This window comes from Mastacembelus armatus, chromosome 12 (assembly GCF_900324485.2).
Source record: "Mastacembelus armatus chromosome 12, fMasArm1.2, whole genome shotgun sequence".
Taxonomy (NCBI): domain Eukaryota; kingdom Metazoa; phylum Chordata; class Actinopteri; order Synbranchiformes; family Mastacembelidae; genus Mastacembelus; species Mastacembelus armatus.
Window position 1 is genome coordinate 411765 of NC_046644.1, and position 13474 is coordinate 425238.

Below are 13474 nucleotides of genomic sequence, written 5' to 3' on the forward strand. Positions count from 1 at the left end.
GTCCATATCCATATCATAAACTCTGGGTCCTTCTCTGATGTAAAGTACAGAAAGTAGGCAGTGGATTTATATTGACCAATGCGTAAATCCATCGTTGTCATCATCTCCAATAAGATCCAGACAGTGTCCATAGACCCGGTGGGTACTCTCACATTCAAGTCCTTCAGAAAAAAAATGAGAGACTGCACGCTACAGGGAAAATAAAGACTGCTTAATCCAGAGAATGAATGAGAGTTAAGGCTTTTTTGTAGTCTTCAAAGTGGCGGGATCCTTGAGGGGCTCTTATAATCAGCACCACTAGGTAGTTAAAGGAGAAACAATCGCGTTTATTGTGCAGGAGCTTTTTGCATTCATTAACTTCACATGCTTTTCGCTAAAAAGCTGGAATAGTCTGTAAAAACCATAATGTGGCGATCTTACCAGATGGCCAGCTGGACTTGAGGCATTGGAATGCGTCCTCGGCCGCAGGTGGCCAAATAAACCTGTTTTTGGATGACGTTAGTGCATGGAAGGGGGTAGCAATGGAACTGAAATTCTACATGAATTTTCTATAGGAATTAGCAAATCTCAAGAATCGCTGTACCTGTTGGAGAGAAGTTGGCGTGGGCCACTCCTCCACTGCCCTGGTCTTGGCCAGGTCCATCTCCATAGTTCTTTCCGATACCACAAATCCTAAGAAAGACACTTTGGATACATGGAACTCCCATTCAGCTTTAACATATAGGCCGTTTTCTAGCAATCTCTTGAGAACTTTCTTGACATGGTGTGTGTGCGTGATGAGATCTGGGGAAAAAAATCTGAATATCATCCAGATATACAATACAAAATCATTGACCATGTCTTGTAGGATTTCATTAACCATGGCCTGAAACGTCGTTAGTTAAACAAAAAGGCATGAAGGGGTGTTAAAGGCAGTCCTCCACTCGTCCCCATGCCTAATTCACACCAAGTGGTATGCATTGTGTAATTTCAACTTTGTGAAAACTCGACCCCCTGTAACAGTTCAAAGGCTGAGGTAATGGATAAGGATTTTTTACCATGATTTCATTAAGGCCCCTGTAATCATTGCATGGTCTTAGGGATTTTTCCTTCTCCACGAAAAGACGAACTCCACTCCTGCTGGAGAGGAGGAGGGTCCAATAATGCAAGACCTTAGAGAAGAATCGATGTACTCCTGCATAGCTTGTCTTTCTTTCAGGAATAAAGAGTATAACCACACCTTGGGTGGGACACTACCAGGCAGCAGGTCTATAGTGCAAAGTTTCTGTGAAGAGGTAGTGACACAGACTTTACGTTGCTGAAGACCTCCTTTAGGTCCGTAGGACTGGGGTACCTTTGAAAGATCTGGATAAGTCTCTCTCTCTCCCATGGTCCCCTGAGGAGTCGTGGTGGGGTTGAATCTCTTGGGTTCCGTCCGAGATATTATTCCTGTGTCTCCGACAGTTTGCACCCTACTCAGAAATTTGACCCGAAGTCCAGTCCACCCTGACGTTGGCTGTAGGAACCAGGGGTATTCCCAAGTGTTGCTGTGGAGAGTCTATGACGTGGAAGCAGATGTTTTCATGATGGTGGTCTGGCAAGGATAGTTGAATGGGAACTGTGTGGTGTGTGACTTTCCACAGGAGCTGGCCGTCGAGCGTTGTAGCCTTGATGGGTTGGGGAATAGCCACCAATGCCAGTCCCAGTTGCTGAACGAGACTGGATTCGATAATACTCACGTCGGTTCCAGAGTCTAGCAGCACCACCTGTTCCAATGAAAAATGAGCAGAAGAGATTGTTACTATAGTGATAGGTCAGGAGGATTTAACATTACATTTGGTTTGGCTCACCGATATCCTCTCCTTTATTGGTGAGCCAGGCACTTGGTTATGTGGTTGATTTGGTTGGCCCTGGTGGAGTCTCAGTTCCCTCTCCACTCCCTAGCTGCATGGGTTCGGTGTCCATGTCCCTTTCTTTCGCGACTACAGACGATGCCGTCGCTGGTCGGTGTACCGGTTCGGGTTCCGAAGGACCGCCATTTGTCTGATACTGGTCTGGCTGCTTATGGCTGGAAATCCGACTCCAAAAAGGATCCATGCGCCGCTCTTGGCACTGCTCCTTCTTGTTGTCGAGCAGTTGTTTATTTATCTAGACTGCCAGGGCGATTAAGGAGTTGAGATCTGCAGGTAAGTTGGTTGAAGCGAGGTGATCCTTGACCTGATGAAGTCCTTGGAAGAAGGTGTGGCATAAAGTGAGCTCCCCCCTGCCTGTTTGGGTCACTAGGGTTCGGAATTCAATCGCATATTCTGATGTGTGTCTGGTGCCTTGTCTTATTCTACTTAGTCTGCGAGTGGCCTCTCTGCCTGGAGTCACTGATTGAAAAAATAGTGTTAGTGCTTGTGAGAAAACGTCAAACAGCAGTCCAAGTTCTTATGCCACTCTGTTGCCGCCCAAGTCTCTGCAGGACCAGTGAGATGAGATATTGCAAAAACCATCTTCGTTCGCTTGTCAGTATATACATGAAGTTCAAAATGAATTCTGCATTGGGTCAAGAACAGCTGGCAGTCTCAGAATAACCCGGAAAAACGGATAGGTTGGGCCAGGTGCACTGTGGGTGGCTTCACTCCCGTGGGTTTTGGTGCTGAAGCACCAGGTGTTCCTGTATCATGCGGCTGACTAACCGAATCGTCACACGCCAGCTGTCCAAGTTGTTTGCAAATGGCGGTTAGCATAGCTTCTTGTCTCCCTATAACCTCCTTGCAAATTTGCTGTAGATGGTCCTCATGCCGAACCAGCCTCTGAACCTGAGCTTGAATAGCCAACTGAAACGCGTCGATGCTGGCTGGGTCCATAGTGACCAGTTTGTACTGTTAGCACTCACAACCACAGGGACCCAAAAGCACAGCCAGAAAGGGAATGATAAAGATTTAATGTCCACAAGGCGGGTAAGGCAGAGTCAAATTTGGACAGTAATGTTCAATACCAGAATATCAGTCCAACAGGAAAAAGTATCCAGATGAAAGACAAATACGAGAAACAGGTCATACACTAGTAATCTTGACAACACTATGGAAGGCTGATAAGCTGACTGAACATAAGCAACAGCACAGACAAACTGTATGGGTCTGAGCTATCATATATATACCTGGACACTAATTGGACCAGCATAACTAGCTGCATGTCCTCCCCATGGACTGCCACCTTGCCGTGGTGGGGGGGCTTGAGTGCCTCGACAACCCTGTGAGCTATGCTGGCTGGAGCTGTGTGCTCCTGGTAGGGTCTCCCAGGCCAGAGAGGTCGAAGGATAGAGGCCAGACGAAGAGCAGTCCACTGGCCCTCCAGGTTGGGGGTTGGGCTGGGGGCTAATAACCCACTCCTGTAAAAAACAAGTTTGTTACAGAAACCCCAGCAACGCAACCGAAAAGAAGCTTAGCTGGGGTGGATTTCTCTCCAGAAGAGCTCATGACGCGAGCTGGTGAAAGCCTTTGGGAAGCCAGTGCGCCGACCAATCTTCTGACAGTCAAGACTAAAACTAAGATCGGAACCTGGAACATCCGTACTATGTACGAAAGCGGCAAGACAGGACAAGTAGCAAAAGAGATGAAACGATATGGGCTCCAAATTTTAGGGTTGTGCGAAACCAGATGGAATGGAAATGGACAGATCAAACTGGCAAGTGGAGAAACCATCATTTATTCTGGGCCAGGGGAAGAACACGTACAGGGAGTTGGACTGCTCATGACATCAGACGCTGCCAAGGCACTGATAGGGTGGGAGCCTGTCTCTGCAAGGATACTGACAGCACGATTCAAATCAAAGGGAAGAAACGTCACCATCATACAGTGTTACGCCCCCACCAACACCGCAGAGGAAGAAGAGAAAAACGACTTCTACAGTGCTTTACAAACTACCATTGACAAAGCGCACAGAAGAGACAGAAGAGGCACCATTTTCCCCCACAGAGGCATCCATAAGAAGACCTGGACATCCCCTGATGGAAAAACAGAGAATCAGATAGACCACATCACCATCGGTCGCAAGTGGAGAAGAAGCCTTCTAGATGTGAGGGTGAAGCGTGGAGCAGACGCTGCATCGGACCACCACTTAGTACGGCTACCGTGAAGTTGAAACTGAGAGCCCACAAGGACCAAGCACAGAGATTCTCCTTCAAGTACAACGTCCAATGCCTGAAGGACACCAGAAAAACTATAGAGTATCAATGCAGCCTGAAAAACCACCTTGAGGCACTAGCAGACCTGGCTGAGGAGATGATGATAGAAGAACACTGGCAGGAGATCTGGACAGACGCCTGCCAAGAAGTCCTGGGAAAGAAGACAAGAGAGCATAAGGAGTGGCTGACAGCAGACACCTGGGACCTCGTGGAGGAGAGGAAAGTACTGAAACAGAGGATCAACCACAGCCATGACCAGCAGGAGAAAAGAGATCTTCAGGCAAACTTGGAAATAAACAAAAAGTGAAGAAGGGTGCCAGAGCAGACAAGAGGAAATTTATTCATGACCTAACGGAGGAGGCAGAAACAGCAGTAGGCAAGAGAGATATGAAGAGGTTGTATGAAATTACCAGGACTCTTGCAGGCAAGAGCACGCAACCAATGTGCCCTGTGAAAAACAAAGACGGGAAAACCATCACAACTGAAAGCCAGGAGAGAGAACGATGGGCCCAGCTCTTCACAGAAATCTTGAACAGACCCCCACCAGAACAGCCCTCCACTATACGACCAGCAGACAGCCTTCTAGACGTAAAAACCAACCCTCCCACTAAAGCAGAGATTATCAAGGCAGTGAAGAATATTAAAGCAGGCAAAGCAGCAGGCCCAGACAGCATACCCCCAGAAGCCCTGAAAGCCGATGTCCCCACAACAACCAACATGCTCCTCCCTCTGCTACAGAAAGTCTGGACACAGGAACAAGTACCTGATGAATGGAGACAGGGGCACCTCGTCAAGCTCCCCAAGAAAGGTGACTTATCCAGCTGCAACAATTGGCGAGGTATCATGCTCCTGTCTGTTCCCAGCAAGATCTTGACGCGCATCATGCTAGAGAGACTGAAGGAGGCTCTAGACAAGAGATTGAGAGACGAACAGGCAGGCTTTCGGCAAGTCGTGTATCGACCATATTGCCACTCTGCGCATTATTATAGAGGAGTCCCTTGAATGGCAATCTCCACTCTACTTAGTCTTCGTGGACTTCGAGAAGGCCTTTGACAGCGTGGACCGGGAGGTTGTCTGGAATCTCATGTCACACTATGGGATCCCACCCAAGTTCATTGCCATTATCCAGCCACTGTACGCCAGTTCCACATGCCAGATTATCCACAGAGGCAAACTGACGGAGCCCTTTGAGGTTAAGACTGGAATGAGGCAGGGCTGCTTGCTGTCACCGAGCATCTTCCTTCTAGTAGTGGACTGGATCATGAGGAATTCCACCAAGAACGCCAACACAGGAATTCGATGGACCTTCACCAAGCAGCTCAAAGACCTCGACTTCGCGGATGACGTCAGCCTACTGTCTCACCGACAACAAGATGCACAGCAGAAACTGAATAGACTCGCAGAGGAAGCAGGCAAAGTTGGACTTAAGATCAATATCAAAGAGACAGAGACCATACGAATAAACAACAAGCAGCAAGATCAAATCCAACTTCAAGGATCCAGTATTAGTGATGTTGACAAGTTTGTCTACCTGGGCAGTGTGGTGAGCAAGACGAGGACATCAAAAGCCGCATCAATAAAGCTAGGCATGCCTTCAATACCCTGCGGCCCATCTGGAAATCTACCGCACTTTCCAGACAGACAAAAATCCGCATCTTCAACACCAGTGTGAAAGCAGTTTTACTGTATGGTTCAGAAACCTGGAGACTGACCAAGACAACAACCACCAAACTACAGGTGTTCATCAACAGATGCCTTCGCACTATCCTACGCATCAGATGGCCAGAAAGGATCTCTAATACCACCCTGTGGGAAAGAGCAAGGCAGACCCCCATTAACCAAGAGATCCGAAAGAGAAAATGGGGCTGGATAGGCCACACTCTGCGCAAGAGCCCGGATAATGTCACAAGGCAGGCGCTGGAGTGGAACCCACAGGGAAAGAGGAAAGTAGGCAGGCCAAGGGAGACGTGGAGACGCTGCACTGAGCGAGAGATGAAGGCAGCCGGATGGACATGGGCTCAGTTGAAGAGAATCGAGTTCGCTGGAGGAGTGTTGCTGAGGCCCTATGCTCCCAAGAGGAGCAAAATGGATAAAAGAGAAAAGAAAGAGAGAACTAGCTGCATGTGGCTAACAGACTGACAGGAAATGATTTGACATCTCTATGACTGGTGAGTGAAATTTCAAAATTATGCAGGAAATGACAAACGTGGATCAGTTCATGACACACAGTATGCTCTCAAGCAGCCATACTTGCCAAACACGTGTGTAATTAAGTTGACTTTTCTTCTGAATGTGTGAAAACTCTAACTAGCATGCAGGGGTACAGCAATTATATGTATAGGGCAAACGTTAACTACACCATACCGTTTCTCCGTTGCTACTCTGAGCGTGCAAACTGTTTTTCTGACTGACTGACAGTGTCTAAAAGCTTTTTGCATGTACTTTTATTGTTCTGAATGTAAGACGGTATTTCTATTCTTTGTAGCAGAACTGAAATCCCTCTTATTCTAATTATATTATTATAACTCCCCATTGCTCATGAGAGTTAAGATAGTTAACATAACATTAGTAAAGTACAGACTTTGGAGTTGAGGTTTGTTTGGTTATATATGCATTTCATAATTTTATTTATGTATTGTCATTCACTTTTGTTTGAATAAAAGTCAATTGAAACATTAGTTTGACATGTATCACTTTTAATGATTATACAGTATACTTCATGTTAAAAGCAGATGGATCTTGCCATCTTAACTTGGGAAGAGATGAGGGCTTTATTCCACTATGAGAAAATGGCCCTGAGAGAACGTGTAGCCCATCCTGACAAAATTAGTGATTATTAAAATAGACACGATAAAATAATAACAGGTTCCCAGGGACTGTGATGGGTGGCAGTCAAATAGAAAATTGAATAGCATGGTAGTTGCTTGTTAGTCCATAACCAGCCCATCTCTGCCCCCCACCTCCACCCCCCTCTCCTTAACTTCAGATCAGGTGAAGAGAGAACTGAGGCTGCTAAAGACCAGGAAAGCCGCAGATCCAGACGGCATCAGCCCCGGACTGCTCAGGAACTGTGCTGACCAGCTCTGTGAGGTGGTCACTTACATCTTCAACCTCAGCCTAAGTCTGGAGATGGTCCCTGTCCTGTGGAAGGCCTCCTGTGTGGTTCCGCTTCCTAAGACGACGCACGCTAAGGAGCCAAACCACCTCATGAAGATCATGAAGAGGCTCATCCTCAGCTGCCTTCGCTCTGTTGTCAGCACTGCGATGGACCTGCTGCATTTTGCCTACAGGCCGAACATCGGGGTGGATGACGGTGTCATCTACCTGCTGCACCGGGCGCTGACACACCTGAAGGCCGCCGGAACCGCAGTGAGGGTCATGTTTTTTGACTTCTCCAGCGCCTTCAACACCATCTGCCAAGCACTTCTGAGAGAGAAGCTGGAAGGGGCAGGAGTGGACGGACGACTGTCTGCATGGACGACTGACTACCTCACCATCAGGCCACAGTACGTGAGGTTACGCAACTGTGTGTCTGAGGTGGTGGTTTCCAGCACGGAGGTCCCTCAGGGGACGGTGCTTTCACCGTTCCTTTTCACACTGTACACCTCGGACTTCACATACAACACCAGAAGTTGCCATCTCCAGAAGTTCTCAGATGACTCGGCCATTGTCGGCTGTGTGTCTGGGGGGAACGAGCTGGAGTACAGGTCAGTCATCATGGACTTTGTGGACTGGTGTGAGCGCAACCACTTGTGCTTAAACACCAGTAAGACGAAGGAGATGGTGATCAACTTCCGCCGGAGGACACCACATCACACACCGGTGAGCATCCAGGGCTCAAACATTGAGATAGTGGACAGTTTTAAGTACCTGGAGTTTTAAGTAACGGGACTAATAACACCGATGCCCTATACAAGACGGGCCAAAGTCGCCTCCACCTTCTGAGGAGACTGAGGTCCTTTGGAGAGTGCACGCCTGTCTTAAGGACATTTTAAGACTCTGTGGTAGCCTCTGCTATCCACTACGCTGTGGTTGGCTGGGGAGCAGGAAGCACAGACCGGGACAGAAAAAGACTTAATAAGCTGGTCAGGAGGGCTGGTTCTGTCCTGGGCTGTCCACTGGACTCTGTGGTGGTGGGTGAGAGGAGGATGTTGGCCAAGCTGACATCCATCATGGACAACAACTCTCATCCACTGCATCAGACAGTGAAGTCGCTGAGCAGCTCCTTCAGTGGAAGACTGTTACACCCTCCATGTAGGAAGGAGCGTTACCGCATGTCTTTCATTCCCATCGCTGTTAGATTATACAACCAATCAACCTAACAAACTCAACTGTGCACATAGAGGTTTTCATATTAGCTTATCTTGTGGTTTATTTTTATTTTTATTTTAGACATATTATGTACAGTATTCTTATTTGTAAATATTTGTAAATTTGTAAAATGTTTAGTCTCTGCACACATTTTGCACACTTTTTATTTTTCATTCTTGCACCTTACTGTTGTCCTGTAGCTATGGTAACAATTGAATTTCCCCACTGTGGGATCAATAAAGAATTATCTTATCTTATCAGATCGTATTATCAGCTTTAGGTTTTGTGGTGGTGGTGAGCATGGCACCATTTGTTTATTGCTGAAGATTGCAATGCGACACATTGAACATCTGTATTACACATTTTGATTACCTGCCATTCATTAAGATTCGCTGTGCCATGGCAATATGGCCCACCTTGGCCAACCCAGTAAAAATGTCCTGGACACACCACTGCACTCGAAGTCATTGCTGCATTTCTAACAGCTAGTATAACAAATTCAGTTTTGTACCTGTACGCCTAAAGATATAATTTTTTGTTAATCATCTCAGAATGGTGACATCAGTCTTAATTGGCCAACAATTCACACAGTGACAAATTTGCTGTTTCCAGGCTTAAGATGGACAACATTCTCCTCCTTTAGATTTGGAAGACCAGCAGCCCTAGCCCATTAGAAGTTTCCTGTAGCACTCCTCATTGAGTTCCAGATACTGCAAACGTGCTACCTGAGGTACCTGATGAATTTACATAGTATCTGAAATCAATTTACCAATGTCAATTGCAGATGCGATTGCCAGGGCGACCAACGCTTCATTCTGCATGATGACATGCTCACTAGTTGCCATGGAAATAAGATGCCGAACGCCATCTGCTCTGGCTACAGCACAGACAACTTCCTGTCAGAGAGAGGAAATCAGATTATTACATGTGGTCATTATATGTATGTGCACATATAAAACACTGCACCTATACATTTATTATGTGATGCTCCAACAAATTAGGTGTGATTGCCAAAACGAAAAAAAGTTATTTTTAGTTCACACTTGTGCTAACTTTCAAATACGAACAAAATGACTAACAGGGCTGCGGCTGTGCCTGATGAGGGCAGCCAATAGGCGACTGGCTTCTCCTCGGACTCCTGCATGGTCTTTGGCTTCACACCACTCCATGACCCGAGCCAGCAGCACAGAATCTCTCCCAAGCACCAAGGCCGCCTCCTCTAATACACGGCATACCAGAAAAAGGTCAAACAAACAGCCACGTCGTGCTCCAATGTACATTAAATTGACAATAGGAGTGATGAAAGGAATCAACTTTAGATTGAATGCTGCACATTTTTGATTTGATTGAGGAGGGAAATATATAATTAAACTGATTTATCCACCTGGGGACATGAAAACAATTTCAACTGGACAACAAGAAACATTTGACGACATTTAGGGGTTGGGAATTTGTGATGGAGATTTTCACTATTTTCTGGCCTTTCACAGACAAAATGGGTCAGTTAATTGAGAATATAATAGCGTTGTCTTCTAAGGAACAAGGAGGAATTTACTGTAAATGAAATCAGGAAAATGGATAAAAAAATAAAATATACAAAGGTTATTGTTCTAATTGCGTCTTCTACCCACAGTTAATAGGCCCCAGGGGATTGTTCAAAGTGGGGCACGTGGCATCCGAAGTGGACATCCCTGGGTGTGGCCATTTTCAAATGGTTTTAAGTGAGGGAGGAATAATAAATGAGCGAAATTGGGAGGGGATTAAGAGAAGACACACGTAGACCCAGTCCTAATCATTTACAGAAGTTACCCACAGTTCCCACCAAACCTACACTCCTACATACTCCACAAGATCTTCAGCTTACACACTATTAACTGTAAAAACTCCTTGACTGCAATTGTTTCAGCATTTCTATTTGTTGTCTTAACCTATTTTTGAAATATTAACCATATTAAATTACCTTTAGACACTAAGTGGTCAAGTAGACATCTTGAACCAAAGGTGCTACAGACTCCCCTGGGGAGAAAGACAGTTGAAGGCTTTGAAGGCTTTAATTAATGCAACACTTACCTTGTCCATCCACCATCATACGTAGTGTACCCAGCAGTTTGAACTGAACTGGGGGCATGTCAGAGCGCAACAGGGTCTTGATCCTCTCAGTCACCCCATCCTCCAGCATCCGCACTTTGTTAGTGGCTGGAAGACACAAATGTCATACTGAGGCACTTCCATCACACTTGGTGTGGTTCCATGTATTACTTTAGTGGTTCAAAAAGGAAAAAAACAAATAGAATAGTTTTATATTATAATGTAAATGAGATAAATGCCATTTTAAATGTTAGTTACACTTTTAAATAATTTAAATAGGTTTTCATGTTTGGTCATTAGAATCATGTCTGTTGTTTTCTTGTGATCAGTACCAGGAATGGCCAGGTTTCTCAGCGCACTCAGTCCAGCATGTTGAACAGACACGTCTCCTTCATCAACATGCTGCTCCAACAAGGTCAGAATGTGAGGAACCACTCCGAGGTCCAGCATCTTCACACAGTTACTGTCTGACAGAAACACAGTAGGCCAAGAAAGAGACCTTCAAAACCTGATTGACTTTTTACAGTGCAATGTAATTCTGAGACAGATTTACATGTCAATGAAAAATTAAGTGTTAGGTTACCTCTAGTGGCCATAGAAATTATGACACAAGCAAAGGATGAAGTTTGAGGACAGAGGAGGAGTTTGGAGTGGGCGCTGATGAGGCTGAAAAAACAAGACTCCTATAGGAAATCAGTGTTTAATTCTAATGTGAGATATTCAATGTGTCTTAATTCAGAGGTGGCATTCTTCAAAGGCTGCATTTGAAGCCCGATAGCATCACAACATCAAGACAAGCCTTTCCCATTTAAAACTCTCCTTAAATTGTGGATGGGAAAAGCATTTTCCTTCCCCAAGCACTGAAGGCTTTGATTTACTGTAATCTCTTCTCTCTCCCCTAGTTTGTGCTCTCTCCCTCTCTCTCTGTTCTCTCTCTCTGTACCTTCTGCAGGTGTTCCTGGTCCTGGAGCTGTATATTGCTGATGTGCAGTTACTGGTCCCACCAACCTGCAGTGTCTATTTGTTGTTTATTGTTGCTGTTCTTTTCTCTCTCCTCTATCCACTCACCCCAACCAGTCGAGGCAGATGGCCGCCCAAACTGAGCCTGGTTCTGCTGGAGGTTTTTTCTTCCGTTAAAGAGAATTTTTCCTCTCCACTGTCGCCAACGTCTTTCCCATAAGGGGTTTGTTGGTTTTTTTGTTCTGCCTTGAGATGATTTGTATTGTGATTTGGCGCTATACAAATACAATTGAATTGAAGTTGAATTAATGCCAACATAAAGTGAATATGCCAGACACAAGTGCTGAATCAGTGGATCACTGTTTTAATCACACCCTTGATCTTGTTCAGACACATGACATTGAAATTGAATAGTCGTTTTCTTTGACCAGTGTATGTCGGCAGTCGTCTGTCAGCTCTACTGAGATTAACGTTAGCTGTGGCATTGTTTTGTATTCTATGCCAAGACATTTCTCGATTGCTAGTATATGATTCTCACGCACTTCTTGATATAAGAACATCACAAGGGTTGCTGCTAAACCATAATTTTAAGGATGAAACATCAAGCCTTCCTCTTCACCTGGCGTCAATCCCGGCCTACCAGTGGCGCTCACCTAACTGTACCCGGAGGAAGAGGCCCAGAAAGAAGTCTGAGAAAATTGATTTTCAAGAATTTCTGTACTTGTCCTTCTAGACCTTACTGATGCATTGACCACAGAATCTTATTACAATTGACAGTGTATTGGGTGTGGACCTATACAGTGTGATGCCACCCTTAGCGTTATGCACTGCGAGAATGAAGCCAATTCAGACACCATTTCCAGCAGTTATGAATTTCGCCGGGGCAGCACAGTGGTTAGCACTGTTGCCTCACAGCAAGAAGGGCCTGGGTTCGCAACCTGTCAGGGACCTTACTATGTGGAGTTTGCATGTTCTCCCCATGCTTGCGTGGGTTTACACCGGGTACTCTGGTTTCCCCCAACAGTCCGAAAACATGTATGTCAGGTTGATTGGTGACTCTAAATTGCCCATAGGAGTGAGTGTGAGGTTGTTTGTCTCTATGTGTAGTTCTACGCATAAAATGGCTGGTGTCTACGATTTGTGTAAGGGTAAAACAACCTTCTCAATCAAACCTGTCAATCATCCCCATGTAGGAGTGGAACGAGGTGACATGGATTAAAGGAGGCACTTAATTGGGCAGTTATTGTTATGGCCTGGTAATTTTGACTTCCTTTGGTGGACTTTTATTTTGGTTTCCATGTTCCTGTCTGATCCTGGGTTCGCAACCCGACTTTTCTGTTTGGAGTTTTTATGTTTCCCCTGTGCTTGCGTGGATTTAGTCCGAGTACTCCGGTTTCCTCACACAGTCCAAAAACATGCATGTTAGGTTGATTGGTGACTCTCAATTGCCCATAGGAGTGAGTGTGAGTGGTTGTTTGTCTCTGTGTGTCTATATGTGGCCCTGCAATGGACTGTCCAGGGTGAACCCCTGCCTTCCTGCAAAGAGAGCTGGGATAGGCCCCTGCAGATCCCCGTGACCCTGGTTAAGCGGGTATAGATAATGGATGGAGGGATGGATGTTCCTGTCTCGCCTGTTAGTTGCTAGGTAGCTTTATGTTTCGCGCCCATCAATAAAGTCTTTTTATATTGTCTGCAACCTTGGGCCCTGTTAAAATTCCTTTTTACTACAAAACACAACAATATCTTCTGTTATGGAGCAAATATCAGTATAAGAAAATTAGGGATATTAAGACCATATTAAAACAAAGACGCGAAAGTCACTATGATTACTGTGGCCACAATAGTGACTTAGTAATTGGCACCGATTTTTGAATCAAAGTCAATGGGAGCCAGAGCTTGTTGGAGCCAGCAGCTACTCCCTTTATGGCTTCAAACCCAGAAGCGGGATTGCTATGTCCACCGCTT

The 13474-nt window shown here is 45.6% G+C and overlaps 1 protein-coding gene across 1 annotated transcript in view; it reads right to left on the bottom strand.

The window, feature by feature from the left end:
- Positions 1–13474, bottom strand: part of LOC113124674 (rap1 GTPase-GDP dissociation stimulator 1-like) — a 32720-nt gene that overhangs the window by 6944 nt on the left and 12302 nt on the right. The window contains exons 9-12 of the mRNA XM_026297723.1: positions 10882–11016; positions 10532–10657; positions 9541–9680; positions 9231–9357 (exon numbers count right to left, since the gene is read on the bottom strand). Of these exons, the coding sequence (XP_026153508.1) occupies positions 9231–9357; positions 9541–9680; positions 10532–10657; positions 10882–11016 (528 nt within the window). The remainder of the gene's footprint in view (positions 1–9230; positions 9358–9540; positions 9681–10531; positions 10658–10881; positions 11017–13474) is intronic.